Source organism: Solenopsis invicta, chromosome 5 (assembly GCF_016802725.1).
Source record: "Solenopsis invicta isolate M01_SB chromosome 5, UNIL_Sinv_3.0, whole genome shotgun sequence".
Classification (NCBI taxonomy): Eukaryota; Metazoa; Arthropoda; class Insecta; order Hymenoptera; family Formicidae; genus Solenopsis; species Solenopsis invicta.
The window spans coordinates 20,522,321-20,543,643 of record NC_052668.1 but is presented as its reverse complement, the minus strand read 5'-3'; the positions used below and the strand labels follow the sequence as shown (position 1 = coordinate 20,543,643).

The following is a 21,323-nucleotide window of genomic DNA, read 5'->3' as shown; positions in this document are numbered from 1 at the left end:
AATGCTCTTCAAAATTAATTTACTCACAACTTTTCATCTAAGAGAGACACATTCTTAAAATTTTGAAAAACGTTTTAAATAATATGTGAAAGTTACTTGCAAAATTTGGAGAATGAATTCTTCTTAAAAGAAGTTATAATAATTTATTTCAAAGGTAGACACACAATGCCAATGTACAGGTTAGGTTAGATGAGTTAGACATTGGAAAACACATCGCCCGCGACTGTTGGTACACCTGGCGAAGGAAGCGCCGAGCGCGCGTACATACACGAAATCAACTTGAAATCGTTCCTAATATATCCGCTTTTCAGCTACTAATTGATTCTTGTCGCATCGCATCGACGATAATTTATGCGAACGCAATCGGGACGAGGAAAGCGAATACTGAATCTTGGGGGCAAATAAACAGGTAGATACAAATGAATAGACTCACCGTTCGCCGCTGGTCGCTCCATCCAGCTCCATCTCGATCGTAGCTCTCGAAGATCCAAGATCCTCCTCACGACAGTTCGTCTTGATTCACACTTGGCACAAACGCGCGACATTTCGTTTTCGTCACTCCTGGTATTCACGCGGCGCGGAAACTCCGAATACAAGATAATGGAGAGGATACGAAACACGATTGAACACAACGCGACTTTGCAACGTCGCGTCCGACACGACAGTCGAAGCAACATGACGGGCACGCGAACGCGGCACGCAGTTGGCACGAATGCCCGATACTCGACTTGACTCTCGGTACTTTCGAAACACTCGCTCGCGTGTCAAAAGCTCGTACGGGACGACGAGGATGCGAGCTGAATTACGCCGCGACGCGTGGCGACTATGGGCCGCCTTGCCTAACCTTCCGACTGACCGGCACAGAGCTAGGATACAAGATCCTTCTCACGGCAATTAAACAACTTAATTCACGCTTGGCACGAACGCACGACCCTACGATGCATACGCCCGACACTTTACTTCATTTTCGACACTCGTCGGCATTCTCGCAACACTCGCTCGCGTCAAAAACTCATACGGGACAACGAGGGACAACGAGGATGCGAGTTGAAATGCGCCGCGACGCGCCACGACCTTTCGCCGTGCTCCCTAACCGACCGATTGCCGCTACTGCGTAGCGGCGGCGCGGCGGCGGTAGCTGCGCAGCGGCGCGCAGGCGCGCAGGCGCGGCCACGCGCCAGTCACGCCGCTACGCAGTGGCACTAGTGGTAGCATTCGGTCGGTTGGACGAGACGGCGGAAGATCGTGGCGCGTCGCGGCGCGTCGCGGCGCATTTCAACTCACATTCTCGTCGTTTATGATGCGTACGAGTTTATGATGCGAGCGAGTGTTTCGAGAGTATCGTGGAGTGCCGAAAGTGAAGTGTCGGCTGGTGTCGGCGTTCGTGCCGACATCCGTCGTGTCGAATGCATGGTGCGAAGTCGTGTCGCGTTTAATCGTGTTTCGCATCTTTGTTGCCTCGTATTCGGAGTTTCCGAATACGCGCGTGAATACCAGGAGCGACGAAAACAAAATGTCGCGTGTTCGTGCCACGTGTGAATCAAAACGAATCGTCGTGAGGAGGAGGATCTTGGACCTCGAACATTCGAGAGCTGCGGCCGAGACTGAGTTAGACGGTGCGACCAACGGCGAACGGTGAGTCAATTTATTTCTATCTATACTGTTCATTCGCTCTCAAGATTCAATATTCGCTCCTCGTCCCGATTGTATTCGCATAATTATCGTCGACGCGATGCAACAAGAATCAATTAATCGTTCAAAAGCCGGTAGATTAAAAACGATTTCAAATTGATTTCGTGTGTGTGTGTGTGTGTGTATGTATGTGTACGCGCAATGAACGCTCCCTTCGCCAGGTGTACCAACAACAATCGCGGGCGACGTGCTTTCCGAGATCTAATCTGTACATTGGCATCATAGTGTGTCTACCTTTGAAATAAATTCTTCATAATTTTTTCTAAGAGAGATTCTTCAAACTTTGCAGGTAACTACCGTATACTATTTAGGATGTATATGTAATGTTTTAAGAATGAGACTTGGAAAAAAAAGGTCGGGGTGTGGCCGCTCTCAATGTTCTCTCTGCTTGAAAATATAAAAATTTCGCTGCCGCCAGCAGGCAGCTTATCATTCGCGCGGGATTTATCATGCGAGTCGGTGTATCACCCGCGCGGAGTATCGTTTCGACGTTTCAGTCCAGATGTCGCGGCGTTGGCGTTTTTCGGATCTTCGGGCGGGCGTCGCGTAACCGTTCGGTCAGGAAGCGGACAGCGTCGCTCGATCGGTTGACCAGTGATGGCGCAAGAGTACGCGACTCGCGCGTACGATGACCCGTCTGTTCGCACGTTACTCGTTGGCTCGTCGCGGTTGCGTCGTAGTACGTCAAGGCAGATATTCCCTTTATCGCACGTAGAAAGCGCGCACGGGAAGGAGGAAGGAGTGAGAAAGAGAGGGAGAGAGGAGAAGCGTAGACGGGCGGTGTGCTACTGCGCAGACGCTTATTTTGCTCGGTCGGTGAGGGGCGGGCGGTGGCGGGACGCACGTTCGCGGGGCATGGCGCGGTGCGCGTTCTAGTAAACAAGTTGTGTGCAAGCCGCGCGGGGAATCTTGCGCCCCGACCGAGCGAAACCGAGCGCGATATTTATTTAACGACGCGGCTCCGTCCCGTCGCGCGCCACGACGTGTCGCGTCGCTCGACGACCCCTCTCTCTCTCTCTCTCTCTTTTCTCTCTCTCTCTCTCTCTCTTTCTTTCTCTCTTTTCTCTCTCCGTTTCTCTCTGAGAACTCGCACTCCCGTTTTCCGTCGGGGGAACGCGCGGCCAAGGGATAAACAAACGGATCGGACAGCGGCTCTTGCGTGTTATGCGTACGCGCGTTCGCGGATGTGAGTGGTGCTGGTGCCCGTGGAGAAAAGTGATTGCGACATCCTCCATCGGTCCTGAGATCTCTGACGAGGGGGTAATTCTCCGAAGAAAGTGCGACTTGGCGAAGGAAGCGCGAGCGAAGGTGCTGTCGACGCCGAGTGATGACACCCCGATACGCGTCTTGGAGCTTCCGACTAGACGCCGCGTCTCGGTGAGTCTCGCCGCTCCAAATGCTCATTCTCTCCTATTTTCTTTTCTTTTTTTCGTCATATGCGCGCGAGCCACGACCTCTCCTCTCTTTAACACGACTACGCAATTCGCGATGTATTTGGTTATCGTCGCGACGCATTCTCTCTCTCTCTCTCTCTCTCTCTCTCTCGCTCTCGCTCTCGCTCGCTCGCTCGCTCCGAAACGATATTCGTCTCGTAAAACATCTAGCGAATGTTTTCGTCCGTTTTCGGACAAAGTCTTTTTTCCTCGTCGGCCCCGTCCGTGTGTCTATTTATCCACCTATTCTCTTTCTTTCTCTCTCTCTCTCTCTCTCTCTCTCTCTTCCCCCAAGACAACTCCGAATCGTGCTCCTTTCCTCGCTCCGTCCTCAATAGAGAAGGAACGCGATCGGCGGTGGCGGTGACGCGCGGCGTAAGAGGAAGAAAGGGAGGAGGGACGGAAAAAGTGCGCGCGATTAACAAGCGAAATTTTTTTTTTCCCCGGAACGACGCGTCGCTCCTGGGCGTTGCTTCTCTCGTCACGGCTCGACGACATTTCGAGTTTGCGAAGGAGTCCTTTTCTACGAAGCACGCATGCTTTCACCGGCGCTGGCGCGGGTATCAATGGCCTCCGAGATCGCCGTGAAAATTGCTCATTTGCTCGGTCGACAGGGGGGCGGGGGAAGGCGTGCGACGGAAGAGAGCGGGGCCGACGGCGGCGGCGGCGGCGGCGGCGGCGGTGGTGGTGGTGGTGGTGGCGGCAGCAGCAGCGGCGGGTTCCACGTACGAGAAACGAGGACCGTCGGTGACGATTTTTCGAGGAACGGGAGACGAGCGGCGAGAGGGGGACAGGGAGTTCTACGAATCTCGGCGAGGTAAACGAGCGTCGTTTCCTCCGGTAAAAGGGACCCCGGGATATGTCGCCGCGCGCGGTATGCCGCGCGTCACGTCGATAGGCGGAAAGCAGCGTGGCGACGGTTATATCGCGTCCCATGATATTTCTCTCTTTAGTCACTGACCTCGCGGCCGCTCGGCAACCTCGTTCGCCGCCGCGTCGCGCCGCGCCGTCGCGTCGCGTCGCGTCGCGTCGCGTCGCGTCGCGTCGCGAGAGAGCGAACGACGACGTCGCGACTCGCCCCGCGAACCTTGGGGAGAGAACCGCTGTTATGTCGTAGGAACCGCGATTTCGATTCGGCTTGTCTCGGCTCGCCTCGGACACGATTTCATCTCTCGAAGCACGCTCTCCTTCGCGAAGCACCTTTGTGCTTCTACCCGCGCCGCGCGCCCGCCTGTCCGCTCTCCCACCCGCTCGCACGCACGCACGCACGCACGCACGCACGCACGCACGCACCATTATCATATAAATATTGTTTTTTCGTAAGCCTGGGGCCGGTTGCCGACTGCCGGCGCGCGGCGTCGTGCGTCGAGACGTTATTGCTCGTGCGATTCATCGCATTCGCTCGATTTATCGCACCGCGCGCCGCTTTGATCCGTCCTCAAGCACGCCCCGTAGAATAAATAAGAAACGTCTTTCACTTTTCCCCTCCCTCGAAACCAATCTTCCGGAAAATCAACCCGTCGATCCAGTGCTCTCACGCGACGTATATTCAACGGCGTATTCGATTCGTATTGAATAGCTATCGCGATTTTCCTTCTCTAGGAGTTACATCGCGCTGACGGCCGCGGGAGGTTGATCTTTGTAAATTCTACTTATATTTTTTTTTTCGAGTCAACGGAATACGTCTTGTTAACTGGAATTCTCTTCTCGCCGAGGGGGAATTCACAACCCAAAATTTTGTACACCAATGCCGATTTTTGGCATTGCTGTAAAACACTGCCGACATTTTTGTACACTGCCGACAATGCTTATTGTTAGTCAATGCCTACAATGCCGTCAATCCTATATTAAAATTAAGGCAATGCCATGCAATTATGAACACTACCGCGTGCCCATTATCATACGCCAATGCCTGCACAAGAATTCTAAAGCTTTCTCGAAGTATTCAAAAATTTTTGTGCTCAATCCCATGATCGAAAAACCGACTCTGAAGTGAGCTCACCACTCCCCAACCACTGACGACAATGCCGTCAATATTATAGATCACTGCTTACTTTTTTCGGCAGTCCACTGCCGAAATTTTGTACACCAATGCCGGCTGTGAATTTCCCCTCGCTTCTCGCGTAATCACGGCACGTCGCGTCGCGTCGCTCCGCTCCGTTCCGCGCGGCGCCGCGCCGCGCCGCGCCGAGCCGCGCGCCGCAGCGCCGCGCGCCGCATCGTACGAAAATGGATGCCGTCCCTTCCCGCGATTATTCGCGAGTTGGCCAACAGTCCTACGACAGGAGGGTATCGATCGAACGTTCTAGTAGTTGATTTCTGATAAGGAATGTTTGATTAATAGCGATGACATGTTCAATGTTCTTTGCTAGGTATTGAATGAGCTATACGACGAATACGTGGAGCCCATGTTGGATAACAGTATCTATTAAAAAAAACATCCGTTGTTAACTCTGGAATACTACTGTGGATAGGGTTAGTCAGAAAAGTCCAACGAGCGGAAAAAAACCGTGGCAAATTACACTTTTATCCGGATCTTATTCAACCGACTCAAGTAAGCTGACGAAAATGATAAAAATAACTCAAGTGTAACATTAAAATATCTTTTGCACTTTGCTTTTATTAATGAATCGTACTAATCGTCATGACTTGAAGAAAAATGATAACAAATTAATAATAGAATCTTATAAATTCTTTTGTTATTCCAATTAACTTGAGAAATACTTTTTTCTAATAAAAACTTTGGAGATATAGTTGTTACTAAATTTTATATTAATTTTTAGTTTAAAAAGAGAAAAAACGTAATAGTAACGAAATAAAAAATCTATTTTACATTTACTATTCAATATCTTACAATAAAAAACTAATTTGCTACGTCGACTTGTAATCTATTATGGATTTCATTTTGCATAAAGCTTAAATTGAGAAGGCCTCTTTCAATTTACAACACTCTTATATATTATTTTCTATTTATATAATCATTATTAATAGAAAAGACCTGTTTGCGCCGGTTACCATATGGACTTTATCATATGGACTCAACATATGGACTTTATCCAAAAAATATGGAATTTTACCAGCTCTGACTGTGGGTGAATTTTTACGCAAAAGCTAATGCAAGTTTAATTTTTGTTGTTAACATTTTAATAAGATTTATTCACATAAAAATAGTGTTTTAGTTAAATAGCAGGATGAAAAATAATAATGTAAGAAAAATCTGACAATGAGTAGTATTTCGGGGTTAAGAACCGCGGGGATTTTTTCAGAGAATCGAGAAAGAAAAGGAGTGACGCGTGCGTGTTGGTCTTTGATATTATTGCATACGGAATTGAGATCAATTCCCGTAGCATTACTTTCGTGCGTCCGACACACCACGTTGTTAAACGCCCTCTTATTAGGCTGGCTGTACGGAAAATAACGTGGAACCGGCATGAGTAACGACGACGTTTACGACATCATAGACATCAGCAGAAGTTGTTGCCTGGTGCGCCTTAACTAACGCGAAATAAGTAAAGTGTCCGCGAGAGACGTTTAGCCTTGAAAATATTCGTAAAAATGATATTGGATTATTTGACGGCTGACATTAACGACAGGTAATAACGTCAGGCCGCAATGCCCAGCCCTCCCGCTCTCTGTCTCTCTCTCTCTCTCTTTCTCTCTATCTCTCTCTTTCTCTTTCGTGTTTTATTGTTCCTATAAGCGCCGGCGGTTCGTTTTATCCCCGGGCATCGTCACAAATCACGGAAGGATGCCGCCAATGATTTTATTTTTTTTTCTTTTTTTTTAATTGTTCTTTTTGGAACTGTCAGACACGTTGATCCGAGCAGCAGCGGCAGCGGCAGCGGCAGCGGCGGCGGCGAGCCCGTGGCTATTGTTCCGCGTCGATAGCGCACGCGCGCTCGCGCGCTGCAAATGATCGTTGCCCCGCTGTTTTCGAGTGATACTAAACGATACTACCATTTAGAAATGATGACGTCTAGACTGGCCGCTCGCGTCGTCGTCGTCGTCGTCGTCGTCGTCGTCGTCGTATCGTAATTGGATAGCTTGTCCGTTCCCCAAGCAAAAGTACTACGCCAACGATGGCACGGAATGTCACCGCTGTTGCGCTATTAACGCGTACCAAGGGCACATGCGCCCAATAGAACGAATTTGCTCGGCATTGTTATGCTAAGGGGAACTCTCGTGGCTCCGAATATCGCACCAGCATTTACGGTGCGCGACGCGGGTGCTTCACAATTCGAGAAAAATGTACCGATTGAAAATCCTCGTCAAGTCGAATTGAAGCCCCGATCGATTTCCCATGATGATCGAGATCCCAAAGTGGAGGATCTCGCCGAGCACGAATCATTTCAATAGCTAATTTCCCTCGGGTATCGACGATCTCTCAAGATTATTGCGAGTTGTCGATATGCATGACTACTGAAATCGTACGTTTCTGCAGCCGCGCGGCGCGGCGCGGCGCGGCGCGATGAAGCAACGAGACGCATCTCTTGCCGCGCGTGTCCCGCTTACAACCTCTCTTGCAACCTCTCACATATTTTCCGTACAACGTAAAGCCACATCGTCGTGCTTCCTTTCGTTTCCAAGATAGCCGTTTTTCTTATCGTCGGCATACACGTATGTTGCGTGTGCTCGTGTCCAACTCTACCATATTTCGACTTTCTCGATACCCCAACCAACACTCGCGCTTGGCATAGAAAATCCAATTATCCCCATAGATCTATAGGGTAGATATACGACATCGAGCGTGACTGTACAGCGCCAACAGTTACTTAGAGATTGGATCTTAATTCGCTCGCTAATTCGTTAATTGGCTCGCATTACCGTCGACTGCTTGTCAATCGCCTGCCACCTATGATGGTTCTGTTCTTCGAGATTGCGCGACCGAACATCGTTTTGCAATAATCGCGCGTCCATAAATACTCCAGCACGAAACAATTAGCGATCGCAATTAGTATTATTTACAAGTATTATCACGCTCTCGAGATGAGATTGGCGCTCGAAATAGTTTGATGCTTCCAACTTTAGGACAGCGACTGCACAGAAAAAAAAACGGTATTAAACATTTCTATCAGACTGAAATTGTATAATACGTATATTCTATTTAAAAACATTGTTTCATATATATATTTAAGTAAAAATTATAATTTCTTACTCATGTATGAAACAACGATAATCTTGTTTATATGTATGTAATCTAATCTTCTTTAAATGATTTAATAATTTTCAACTTTAATAAAATATTATTTTTTATTTTTTTCTCAAGTTATGTGAAAATTTGAATAATGAAAGTACATTTTTCTTAATGAACTACTACAAAAGTTCTTCGTGTCTTTGTTTAATGCTACAGAATCTCATTACACAATTTAACATTTTGAAGATAAAAATATTCTCAAAACAGAAACGTTTTTCTCTGTGTGTGAGTCGTTTACTATCAAAAAAGAGAAAACACTCGTATAAATGTAATAACGCAATACTGTTGTCACAATATTTAAATTTGTAGAATATAAAAAGATAATAAAAGTGAAAAGAAAATTTCTCTTTCGCTTCTTTGCGGAAGAAGGAATTTGCATTTCGAATCACGGCAATAACGTCTATTTTTCGTTTTTATCGTCAACTAATGTACGTTAACTGAATGCAATTAACCTGTTTATCGAGGAGTCCGTTTCTTGATAACGCGCGCTTACCGCGAGAAATCAGCCGGCCGCGCGCTTCAGCTGAAGATGTTTTACGTGAGGCGAAGGTGTTACCAAATACTAATTCGACCGGTGCTAAATCAGCGTTTTCACGCAAGAACAACTGCGTTTGTGCCGTACGATCGCGCCGGTAGCGTGCGCTTGCGCGCTTGCATCTCAATCGCTGTGTGTCCGTTTTACCTACATATACGCCGGAATGTAAACTGCATTCCATGCATCGCGTACCGGGTGTCTTGAGAGCAGTGTTTGCCGTTATCTATATAAAATTATTTGGATGAAGAAGTGACTTTATTTTAGCTTCATCTAAATTATTAGAATATATAATTATCTCCTTTCTTAGATAAAAGAATGTATTTTTTTTTTTTTAAATTATCCAAGTTAATGTGAACAACGAATCTCAAGTATTGTTCTTAGTTTTAACCTCTAAATTATCATTTATCCTAACGAGACTTTTCTGAAGTGATAACAGATTGCGCAGATTAGAAAATAATAGCATAATTTAAAAATTGTTTCAAAATTGTAAGTGATTGGAAAACTTTTGTTCTATTAATCGTTATAATGTGATATATTTTCTCTATATTTTTCAACTTTGATTTTTACTTGCACATTGATTCAAATCGAAACATTCTTTTACTAGATGATTGAATTACTTGAAGCGCTCTTGTTCTTAAGAAATAAAGATTTATAAATAATAATATGTATAAATTGTTTCGCTCAATAGCGTTATCTTATTATTATACTTATTATTATATAAAAGTAAAACGATATATAATTTTGTCTTTTATGTAGATAAATTGAAAATTAAATCAACTTTATTTCATCGTTATACGTTTACATGTAATTTATTTGAAACTAGATAACTTTAAGTTATTAAACGCAAACATTGTTGGAGACTATGAATTCTCTTTTTCTCTCTTTTTCTTTGTCTCTGGTTTTTGAGAAATAAGATTGTTATAACAAGACGAGAAGAGAAGCAACGCCGAGCGAAACGGCGACATCACCCTTCTTCCATCGAAATCATCGTTAAACATGCAAACTACTTTGGCGCTGTGCATGCGATTTACATACACGTCTTCGGACATGTGTGTATGCGTGTGTGTATGCGTGTGTGTATGCGCGCGCGCGCGCGTGTGTGTGTGTGTGTCCATGTATGTACTTACGCGCGCGCATGTGTGTGTTTGCTGCACGTACTTTCCAGGAACTATATTTCATTTGAGCCGCATGTGTGCACCTTGGGAACGCTGCTTGGACCTAAAACCACTCGCGTATTTCGCCGCACTACCTCGAGACCAAAATATAATAGTTGATCGATATAATATGTGATTATTATTTATTGTTAATAAATAAATTTCTTTAATAATTAAAGTCATCAAATAGTTTTTTCCATCTTTATTGATGCAAGAAGGTATAACATTTTTCATAAAAGTGGACGTTTTTTTTTTCATCTTTCAAAATTTCACTTTAAAAAGATTGAGTTTTTCTTATCTATTTTTTTCTCTTTTTTCTTCTTCTCTGCTCTTGTTTTTTTCATTGCCCCTACTTTGAAACGATCATGTGCTATCTTCCAATGTTCTTTGGACGCAGATACTGTGTACTTGGATAAGTACACCATAAGTGCCTGATATCTTCCTCTCTAATAAAGTACCGTATTATCGTTTGCCATCCAGTTCTCGCTGTTCTTTTTTCCCCATTTTCCGTGTTGCCTTCCGTACATTCTCCTATCCAACGAGAGGCATGGCGAACGATCCGTACGCGATTTGCCTGATCGATTGTCGAATCTGTCGAGTATTTTAGTCGACATTATCATTGAGTCACGTTTCGCTCTGAGTCACACTTAGCATTCGGTCGTTGAATGGAAATCTCTGAGAGAGCTGGCTGAATAGGGTTTAAAGTGCATTATCGGATAAATACTCACTTGGCAAGAGCGTGCATCGTGCATATATAAAATAAACATAAACATAAAATGCAGTTTTATACGCCGACTTTATACGGCGGCGCATAGTGATGTTAATGAACGAGGGGATGTTGGCTACCAAATTTTTCCGTTGATCATCGAGCACAATAGAAGAGAGCTCGATCGGTTTCCGGCCTCACCGTTGGATGGCGGTCCATGATCCCTAAGCTCCTCTCTCCGTCTCGAGATTACGTCATTCTCTTGAGAGAGCGTTGCTAAAACAGCAAAAATGAAGTCCTTTTACATAAATAATTGCTCTCGATATTCTATCATTTTTATCAGAGAGGTATTAGATTTGTTTTTTATCGCTGCCCTAGGCTGCACTGGAATTTCCCTTTTCGCTCTCCATAAATTCAAACTAATACGTATTTTATTTCAACTACAGAGAGTGTGCATTAGTTCAGCTATAAAAAAAAATCAAATTTATTATGATTTACTGTTTTTTACGTATTTCATGCATTCATTGACTAATATTGGCATTACAACATGAAATTTCTCTTTTTTTTTTTTTAAATACAAAATTGAATAAAATATTGTCGTCTTTTCCCCGACATTTCTATCCACTGTTCGCGAAAAAAAAAAAAAATAAATTGATTGGACGCGAAAGAGATTCGACCGATCTGGTCACGTAGGGTCGTCTAGATACGACGACGAGTGGTGGTATAGCGATAGTGGTGATGGCGGGGCGGGGCGGGATTCGTCCTTTCCTTACTGCGCACTTTCTTACCCCTCCGCGTTCGACCCTCCGACAACGACAACGACGACGACGACGACGACGACGACGACAACGACGACGACGACGCAACGCGGCAGCGGTGGGTTAGTTCGCTTCGCGAAAAAGGCGGCGGCGCACGCTAGCTGTCCCTGTTATCTCGCGCTCGCTCGATTAAGCGCTTATTAGCGGCAGCATCCGCGCATATGTGTGCGCGCGCGTACGTGCACGAGGTACGACGTGCGTGGACGTACTACGCACCGGCGTACATAATGTATCACGCGTCGCATCGACGCACGGTTAACGTCCAACCGACACGAGGTTGCCGTGCTCGTGGCCACTTGGACAGCGACGACGGGGACAGCGACCCTTCGCCGCCTACCTCGAGCGCGACATCCGATAGCTCGTCGCTCGATGTAGGTATTAGATAAGACGACAATTGGCGCGACGCGCCAATCTCTTTTTTTGTCCCCTCCCTCATTTGCCTCGCATTTTGTCATCGTGTTTCGTGCACAAATGAGTGCATGCGAGTCTCCTATGCGCCAACCGACGCGCCACGCGATAACGCGGCTGGGTGAGGACGGAGTTGGCGGTTGGCGCTTTGCGCAAAGCCTCTTAACGTATCTGGACGTTGACTTGCACGATTCAATCTGAAGTAGAGCATATCGAACGAACGAACGAACGAACGAACGAACGAATGGACGGATGGACGATTGCGTACCTGATATTGAATTAGCAATAATTAAAACGACTTTATATTGACGTCAATAACGATATCGCGCTCGTTCGCGCGTGACGCGAAATTATCGAATCGTGAAGTTCGCGATTGATTCTAGTTATCTTCCGAAAAATACTGCTTCTCCAGGACTGTATCGCGGCTGCGCATCGGAATTGGTATCATTGTGATTCGACGTATTTCTCAAGTAATGAAAAGCCGTTTCCACGGCCCGCGGCTCTCTTTATCGAGCGGAGTTTACAGTTATCGTAATAGCACAGTCGTCTCGCACGTCCGTTCATCACGCGCGCGCCGTGTATCATCGTCTACGATAGGTTTTCCTTAGAACTCTCCGTGCGTCGGAATAGATGATCGAAACCTTGAACGGCTGGCTGCGGTCAGAATAGACTCGCGTATTGTGACTCGGAAACTCGGAAATCCATTGCATCGTCCGAGTTTCCCGACGATAAATTTTACCTCTCAAGGATGTAGGCGTAGATGGATGTGTGCCGCTGTTGATACCGGTTCTCTCGCGCTTCTTCTCCGTACGCATTTTTTCACTGTCTTTTGATTCTTCGCAAACCGACCGAGATCGAGACTCGAATAATCTTCATTTTGCAGATTTTCTCAATTCACTCTCAAATTACTCGCTTTTTAAATTACTTAGAGCTCAAAAACCTTTTTGAAAAATACAATCATTTAGCGGTGACCCAGTTGCAGGTGTCTGACTAAACAGTAAAAAGCATCAGGTGAATCTGCAGAGGATTAAGAATGTATTACTCATATTTTCAAAATAATGAAAAAAGTATAGATTGTTCCAAGTCACACTTGAAAGTAATACAAAAAATTCCATGGCGCTTTTGTCCCTGTATCAAAAATTATTTCAATAAGAAGTAAAAACATTATTCCGATGGAAATTATAATGACAAAGATTGCAGAAATAATGACAAATATTTCGTTTTTTTAATAAATTTCAGTAATATAATTTTTAAATTTATTTGTTTACACATTTACGGAACAAATAATCTTAGAATCGCAATAAAACTTTGTATAAACCTCATCTTAATAATTGAATTACTTATACAAAAAAAATTGAGATCTTTGTCATTGCGTTTTATAAAACAATTTATAATAACAAATAAAGTAAATAAAGTATAAAAATATATTGTTAAAGTATTATTAGAATATAATGTTATTTACATAACTTTCTAACTATGCGCATAGTTCTTTTAAAGTACTAATATTAATACAATGCAATTTACTTTGCAGAGTTGGACGGATGATACATTCTTGATCCTCTCCGTCTGCAATCATAGTTTTACTCCTTTCATTTGCATTCCGAGTCTCTTTCGTCCAAGTTTTTTTATTATTCTAGCGCTTTCGAGAAAATGTGGAAAAATTTAGGATTACCTTTCAACATCTTTGTTATATTACCCAATAGTTTTTAACTCGAATGTTAAAACTTTTATTCGATAAAAATTGAAATTTGGATCAAGTGCGTACAGTCCTGGTGTAACCATAAATACTTGCCACTTATCTTAATTTTATATACCAATATTTATCAAGCGCTCTAACAGTTGTACGCGATTTTGTACAAGAACTTTTCGTTCCTATTAACATGTGTACGCGATATGATAGTAGCCTTAGCCGATGGTCGGGTGTGCTCGTTAAACGTTACTTGGCGCATTCCTATCCACGTTAGATCCGCTTTCTAACGGCTTTCCGCAAGTCGGCTGGTTAATCTTGCGACGCAATAACGCGATGGTTATGTTGAATATTACGCGATTGTTTTCTCTATTATCTTACCGGATTGATATCCGAATTATTTTGGAGACGCGAGACGTTTCGATTTGTTTTGTATTTTCTTATGGGGAACGTAATCTATCGACCAGAGGAGAATTCAATAACTTTTTCTTTATTCCAGCTTAATCTCTTCTAAAGCTATTTGCTGTTATCTGTATGTAATATAAATGTGATGCGAATCGGATAGCTAAAAAGTTATCTGACTTGACATAAAATGACTCGGCATATCCATGTCAACGTCGCATAACGTAACGTCGTAGCTCTCGGTCACAGAAGCCTCTGGCTCGTGAAAATTTTGACATTGTTTCGCTACTCATTTCCTGTTTTACATGCGCAAAACAGCGCGTCGGTGTATGTATGTAACTCAAAGGCTAGATGTAAAGCGTGGAAAATTGGGGCTCGTTTGCTCGCTCGCTCGCTCGATCGATCGTGCTTTCAATGCAGCTTCGACGTAATTCTCTCTCTCTCTCTCTCTCTCTCTCTCTCGTCGTGTACCTATGGCCTTATCACGTGGAACACGTGCGAAATCGCTCAACACTAATCGTGTACTGTTAAGCCACGCGCTGTACAAGTTTTATAGCAGCGGGTTCCGCGCGCGCTGCTTGCGAGGCATGTGGCAATGTTTTGGCTCGTATCGATCGCGCGCCCCTTATACTGCGGCGTAGTATCACTTCCTTGCCTTCCCGCTACTTTCCTCTCTCGCCGCCAATCCACCCACGCCCTGGTTCAGTCAACTACCCTCGGATAGCAGCGATTCTCAATTGTCAGGTGTAATCGAGTTGTTCGAGTTCTTCCATTAAACTAACAAGTCGCGTTCTTATCGCGTAGAGCGTAGACGTATACTCTGATTCTCGACGCGACTTTACTTGGTAATCGTGTCGCCGTTACAAGATGACGAGAACAAGTCGAAATTAGCCGCTCTGACGCTGCAGCATTCTGGAATGCATTATTTTCATGCTACTGTCGGAGATGTAACGCCGCGCTGTGAAATGCTACATACAGCTTGTTTTACGGCATCCATATAAATAACAAATAAATAATGCATAAAACGTTTAATTACCATGCGTAGCACGGTATGAAGAGAATTTCGATAATTTGTATCTTGGGTATTTGGGCAGCCCGTAATTTTGTGGAAAATTGCAAGGAAATTGCTTGTAAAATTCATGGATTGGCTACGGTATAATTATCAGCGAATCAATCGTCGATCCTACAAATACAGAAAATGCACGTTACATTACGCTAATTATTACAATTTAAATTTAATTGGTAGCAGTGCAGATACTAAAAAAGGTGGACGATACATCGGTCGCGTGTCGCGTTTATCGCTGTTATCGTAATCTAATAATTATATATACCGGTTCTATAATTCTCGTTATGAATGCTTATGAATGTTGAATGAATCGTTGCCGTTTCTCTCACAGATTAACCGTTTATACGTTCAACGGAACACTTGATAATCATTGGTATACAAGTTGGTATCGCGTGAAGCATTTCCAGAGTGAAATTTTTCGAAAGCGCGAAAATTGTAGAAATTACGTAGAAATCTTTTAGCTACTTTTTCTTTTCGCACGTATGTACGTGAAACGCGTAATTTTGTTTGTATAGTGATAAAGGTAGCTGTGTTTGCGTCGCTTCTCAAGAATGACGTATTTCATTGCGCTGGCTTTATCGGCTGCGACACTACAGATTACGATACGTTCCGTCTCCGATGTTTGCCAAAACGTATTTTTATTTTCGAACGGTGTTTTGAGAAACATCATCGCGTAATCATAATCAATCCTAAGAAAATTATCTCTGATAATATATACACGATGACAGCAATAGCGTTGCGACCTTCAGACTCGAAAGAAAGCATCACGTTTCGAACATTGCTTCGTATCGTTTGGTATATTTTGCCTGTAGTCTTTTTGAAGAAAAGAACATTTTTTTTTCTTTATTTTTCTTTCATTATTTGTTTTTTGTGCAATTTTGCCATTGTGCAACAAAAACAGGAAAAAATCGGTTTGCCTGGATCTAATATGCCGTCACAAAAAAGGCATTTTTTTCTTAGAATTTATCCTTAATATCATATATTAATTGAATAACACGATACGTTATAAAGAAACATTAATTTTACTAAAATTGCAGTGATTTTTTTTATCTTTACGTTGGTCCACGATTACCATGATTTTAAGGGTAAATTTGAAACCAATTTTAGCGAAACAAGTATTACAGCTAATTGATATAAAAGTTTCTAGTTTATTTTTAGAAACTTGGTGAGAGTTGGAATAAAAAAAATAGAGACATGAGATGAAAATAAGTGACTATAATATATTAATTCTATACCTCGAGACGTTTGATTCACCGTTTAGAAAGCTATGTACGATTGTCGTGCCATTTGATGACACAGCGTCGTAACATAACAAGCGGTAGAGACACATACTTGGATCATATTAGATAACGATAACCCCCGTAATGAATAAGAACGCGTGCACGATAAAGGAGTCAGCTGGAAAGAAGTCGAAGCGAAAAAATGGCAAGCGTGACGATTCCGTTATCGGCGAGTTTAACTCAGCGGAGGCGCAATCGTCGCGTCTATTTGAACAATTAATATTGGCAGAATCAGGGAAAATTAGATGGCATTCTAACAACTGCGGCGTTGTCTGGAGCACTATGATGCTTCAGCGATAACGCACTGGAGAGAAAAGTATTTGCTCTTCTGACTTTAATATTAAAATAATCATGTAGTTTGGAGCTCCATATCTTTATTACTGCTATGTTAGTAATAATAACGTACAGTGTTATTATCACACTGACAAAAAATGATTGCAATTATCATAATTTAAACTCGTTGGTAGTAAAAATAATTATAAATAATTTACTATATTATTTAAATTATGATTTTAATTGTCATTATTTTTTCTCAGTATAACACATTATGTATGTTACTATTACTAACTATTACTAACTATTATAGCAGTAATAACTGAAAATAGAAGTTAAAAAATGGCTTCTAACCATCATTATTTTCAATTTCAATGACACATACCGCGCCAAATATTTTTCTCTTACAATTAGCGCGGTGACGGTGACTCGTAACAATGGCGACATCAAACTGGAATGTGCGAATAAATAGTAAGGATGAAACCACAGGCAGGCCGGAGCGTTGCGTCGCGTCGCGTCGCAGTCGTATACTACAACGTAAGTTGGGGCGAGCGTACGATCGTTCACGTCTTCGGATTGGTCGGAGATAGCACGCGAAGAAGTCTACGCGAACCGCGTTGTACAGCGGGATCTCGATCGACCGTCTCCTTCCATTCATTCTCATCCTCATGGTAGGGACAGAGAGAGAGATCCGGTGAAGAGACAAAAATGTCAATGCTCGGCGTGGCGTTTGGCAGACGACGACGACGACAACGATGATGACGACGATGACGATGATGACGATGACGATGAGAACAAACGAAAGCAGCAACCTCACTTAACGAGGAAGAAGTATAAGCAAGTTGGCGCGTTATTAAACGCACTATGTATCGCTTGCGTTGCCCTTGACTGCGTTGGTTTTTCGTCCTCTCGATAGTTAGCGGAGATTTAATTCAATTTCCCGATAAAATGTCATTTAGATATAGGATATCGTATCTGCGTTCTTTAAATGGTATCTGCATTCGCCTCGGTATCTCTGCAGGGAACGCGCGATTGCAGTGTACTCGATTGTAACTACATCCAATTAACTGCATATATTTTTCCTCGGTGCATCGATCGATCCGTGCCGCTACCGTTGCGCCAGCGTTGCACCACGTTACACAACATACGAAAAATCTACGTGTGGCTTATATACGCGTTTTAAAATGCTTCGAGCTTTGGTGTTACGTAATTGCGAGCAACCTATATGAAAACCGGAAAACCGCGAGAATCGTCCGGTCGTTGACAAATTACGGAAAATAATTGGCGATCTCTACGAGCGGCGAGCGGCGTGCGACGTGTGCGTCGCCCCATCCTTTCCTCGCCGCCGCGCCTTCGGCGGTGCTGCACCTCGTTCAATTGACAACTAAACGGATTACGGTACGCGGCGCTTGGCAAAGAACGTATACGGACTCGAGAGCGGTCGATGTACATCCCATCTCGGCGCGGATGGGTGTCGGCGAACCTGCAAATGCGACAGCACAAATACCTCGTAGTCTACTATACTCTGACCGAGGCGAGGCGAGGCGAGGCGAGGCGACGCGGCGCGAAGCGAAGCGAAGCGAAGCGACGCGAAGCGAGGCGAGGCGACGCGAGGCGAGCGAGTGGTACGACGGTGGCGGTGAATCGGGTGAATGAAGTCTGTTTCCTCTCCCTCGCTCTCGCGGCTCGTCCTCATCCTCGTCCTCGTCCTCGTCTTCGACGTTCGACGACGTCGTCCATGCCCCTCGGTCCGTTCGTTCCCCACTACGCGCCGTATTCTCCCGATGCATCCGTCTTCCTTGTTTTTCGAGCCGCTCCGCTGCATTCGCACGCATCACACGCGCCTTGTATACTCGCGTGCCGCGACGCGCGACGCCGACAATGCGCCTGATCTCTGTATACATACACGTATACAGACAGTTGTATGTAGGCGAGCGAGCGAGCGAGCGAGCGACGCCCCCCATGTTTGACGCGGTGGCCAATCAGGCCGATCACACCGTGCAAAAGGATTTCGCGCTCTCCGGAGCTTAATTATTCCAAACGTTTGTCAGCTCGATCTCTATCGGATCCCCTTGCCGCGTGCCGTCTCGCGATTTAGCGAGCTATTTCTCGTTAAAACCTATCGATAGCAATCTGTCTTACGAATAAATCGTGCAACAATGGAAAAGAATAATTACAATTTGCATGTTCGCATTGTAATCAGATTATCTTTTAATATTTTGCACATCGTTGAAAAACTAATCAAAAAAGAAAAATATTCCAAAGACATTAAAGAGATCGGAGGATGGTGCATTTAAAGATCATAAGTATAGTATAAGCATTTCTGCATACCATTCGTTAATTTGTCAAATGACGCTTTCGGTGGTATTCAAAGTCATAACTTAACATTTCGAACTCACGCGTGAAATTGTCAGTATTACGATGACGAATGTGTCGCGCTGTGTAACGCATTCTTGAGCCGTGTTTGCCTTCACTTACTACAAATAAAACTATGAATAAGACGGCGTAGGTGGTGGTCCTACGCACGTTGCGTGACCGACTATTTTCCCCCACATGACTATACTTGTACAGCGCGAAACGTACTGTATTCCGCTACATTGCAGAGACAAATTACAATCTTGCATATCGTAAATCGTAATGCGGTGTTTTCCAAATGCATATTATTGCAATCTCATTGGAATTCGGCGATTTTATATCTCTACAATTTCTCAATATTACAAAATTAGCGAGATTACAACGTTGCCACAAAATTGTAATCTCAACCAATGATTCAGCGAGATAATATTCAATCATCCGCTAGATGATTATATAAATAATCCGTTAGTGCATGAAAAACTGATTATTGAGATAAAAATAGTAAAAATAGAAGCGGTTTCGGTCAGAGTCAATTTCGACCAAAAATTGAAATTTCAATGTTGGCCAAAATTAAAAGGGAGTTTCGACCAAGTAGTTGAAATTGATCGAATTTTGTAACATTGAACAATTATTTAGTCTTTCTGAACAAATTTTTGCAGACAGGCGCAATAATTTGTTGGGCATAAATGTAGAGAAAAATTATTATTTTTAACTTACAATATAAGATTATTTTATTACAATTTTATTATTATTAATTTTAGATTACCGATTGCAACGAAACCTACGTTGTGTGACGTTTATTATATTTAAATTTTATTTAAGTAATAAATGTGAAGTGTTTATTTTTCACTGATTTTTCCAAGATTTGTTCAAAAAAGGTTTTTATTTTGTTTCGTAATTTTGTTTATTATTGAGATAATAATTGTATTGTTTTAATGATTAAATTATATTTACGGAAAAAAAATATTTATATATGTATATGAAAAAATGATTTAAATGTGTGTAACTAACAAGATCTGATTTACATAAAATAATATTCTTGTAACGTTTTTATAATTTTTTAGTGCTGTAACGAACACATAAGATGCTAATTTTTTCTCGCTAAACCAAGCATAAAATACGAGTCATATAAAAATAATCCGGATCTGAAACGAATTTAGTGAATCATGAATTGAAAGTATTTGCAAGTTATCACATCATATCACGATTATGGAAATATAATACAATCGAAAACTCTCGGTCCCGCGTGCCACAGCGTACACATCTTGTTACGGGTGACAGCGTGACCCTCTTTATACGCTATAAATCAATTACCGTTTATTATTAAGAGAAATCTACGCTTAATCAAATCATGTTACTTAACCCAAGAGTCACGGCAAGCAAGATAGTGTTCATATCATCAGACGCGACACTCGAAATTTTTTGTTTTGCGATCACTTAACCACCCGTGGGATCGCCCGGCCAGTCTCATTCCCGTTGAACAACGAATCGTTCTCCGTGTATATTTCCTAAACGTCACTTTTCTTTAGATTAACAATCCACTATTTCTGCGACGTACGATTGTATAATTTCAAATTATTATAATTTAAGCAATTATAACACTAGATATGTAAAAGATAGTCATGAATGACTCTCTTGAAAAAAGTTATTGAAATGAAATATTTTAAATTCATTTTTTTAAAATTAATTAAAAAAAATCATAATTTCTTATCTAGCATGCTTCCTATGTTGGATAACGATTTCCTTTCCGGGAGGGGGGGCTCTCTCTCTCTCTCTCTCTCTCTCTCTCTCTCTCTCTCTTCTCTCTTCCACTTTGTAGTCCCTTCTGGCTGCACATACACCTAGCTTTCCGCATAATGAAAAGCGGCGTTTGGCATATCGGACATTGGCATCGTAAACAACGCGAATATTGCATCTAAATACACATACAACTGGTTGACTATGTCGCTCCTTGGAGCTCAGAGTTTACCTTCCTTTAGTGTAACGGGGAGCAAAGTATACGAGGCAAAATACGGATATCTGTTAACTCTACTTTGTTAAGTTTTATACGATACGGTGTTGCTATGGCGAGCGAGTGCATCGTCGATTCGAGCAGCCCAGCTTATTCGATAATTTGTAAATCGCACGCACATTATCGTGGACGTTGCACCACTACGCTGTAAATATGTTCCGAAGATATTATCACGAAGCACCGTGACCTCCGGTATACGGGATGGATAAGAGTTATAAAAATGTATAGTGTCGCGGTAAAAAAATGCGCATAAAAACAAGTGTATGTGGCATTCGTGACAGTCCCAAATTAGCATACATAAACGTCTTG

The 21,323-nt window shown here is 43.2% G+C and overlaps 4 protein-coding genes and 1 long non-coding RNA gene across 7 annotated transcripts in view; 1 reads left to right on the top strand and 4 right to left on the bottom strand.

Annotated features, from left to right (window-relative positions):
* LOC105195106 (protein dead ringer) overlaps positions 1-997 on the bottom strand; it is a 133,453-nt gene extending 132,456 nt beyond the window's left edge. The window contains exon 1 of the mRNA XM_039449902.1: positions 434-997. The gene's annotated coding sequence lies outside the window, so the exon portion shown is untranslated. The remainder of the gene's footprint in view (positions 1-433) is intronic.
* Positions 998-1,237: 240 nt separating this feature from the next.
* LOC105195102 (insulin-like peptide receptor) overlaps positions 1,238-21,323 on the top strand; it is a 44,483-nt gene continuing 24,397 nt past the window's right edge. Inside the window, exon 1 of one of the 3 annotated variants that reach the window (XM_011160339.3) lies at positions 1,238-1,635. The gene's annotated coding sequence lies outside the window, so the exon portion shown is untranslated. 3 annotated transcript variants of the gene reach the window in all.
* Positions 7,753-9,135, bottom strand: LOC120357933. The gene is made up of 2 exons (XR_005574933.1): positions 8,772-9,135; positions 7,753-8,161 (listed from the first exon to the last, which is right to left on the bottom strand). It is a non-coding gene; the product is annotated as an uncharacterized LOC120357933 (long non-coding RNA).
* LOC120357932 lies at positions 10,196-11,332 on the bottom strand. The gene is made up of 2 exons (XM_039449981.1): positions 10,737-11,332; positions 10,196-10,599 (listed from the first exon to the last, which is right to left on the bottom strand). The coding sequence occupies exons 1-2, from the start codon at positions 10,819-10,821 to the stop codon at positions 10,379-10,381; spliced, it is 306 nt and encodes a 101-aa protein (XP_039305915.1). The 5' UTR covers positions 10,822-11,332; the 3' UTR covers positions 10,196-10,378.
* On the bottom strand, positions 10,196-17,956 carry LOC113003559. Its single transcript, XM_026133489.2, has 2 exons — positions 17,057-17,956; positions 10,196-10,990 (listed from the first exon to the last, which is right to left on the bottom strand). Exons 1-2 carry the CDS (start codon positions 17,316-17,318, stop codon positions 10,851-10,853), a joined length of 402 nt encoding a protein of 133 aa, XP_025989274.1. The 5' UTR covers positions 17,319-17,956; the 3' UTR covers positions 10,196-10,850.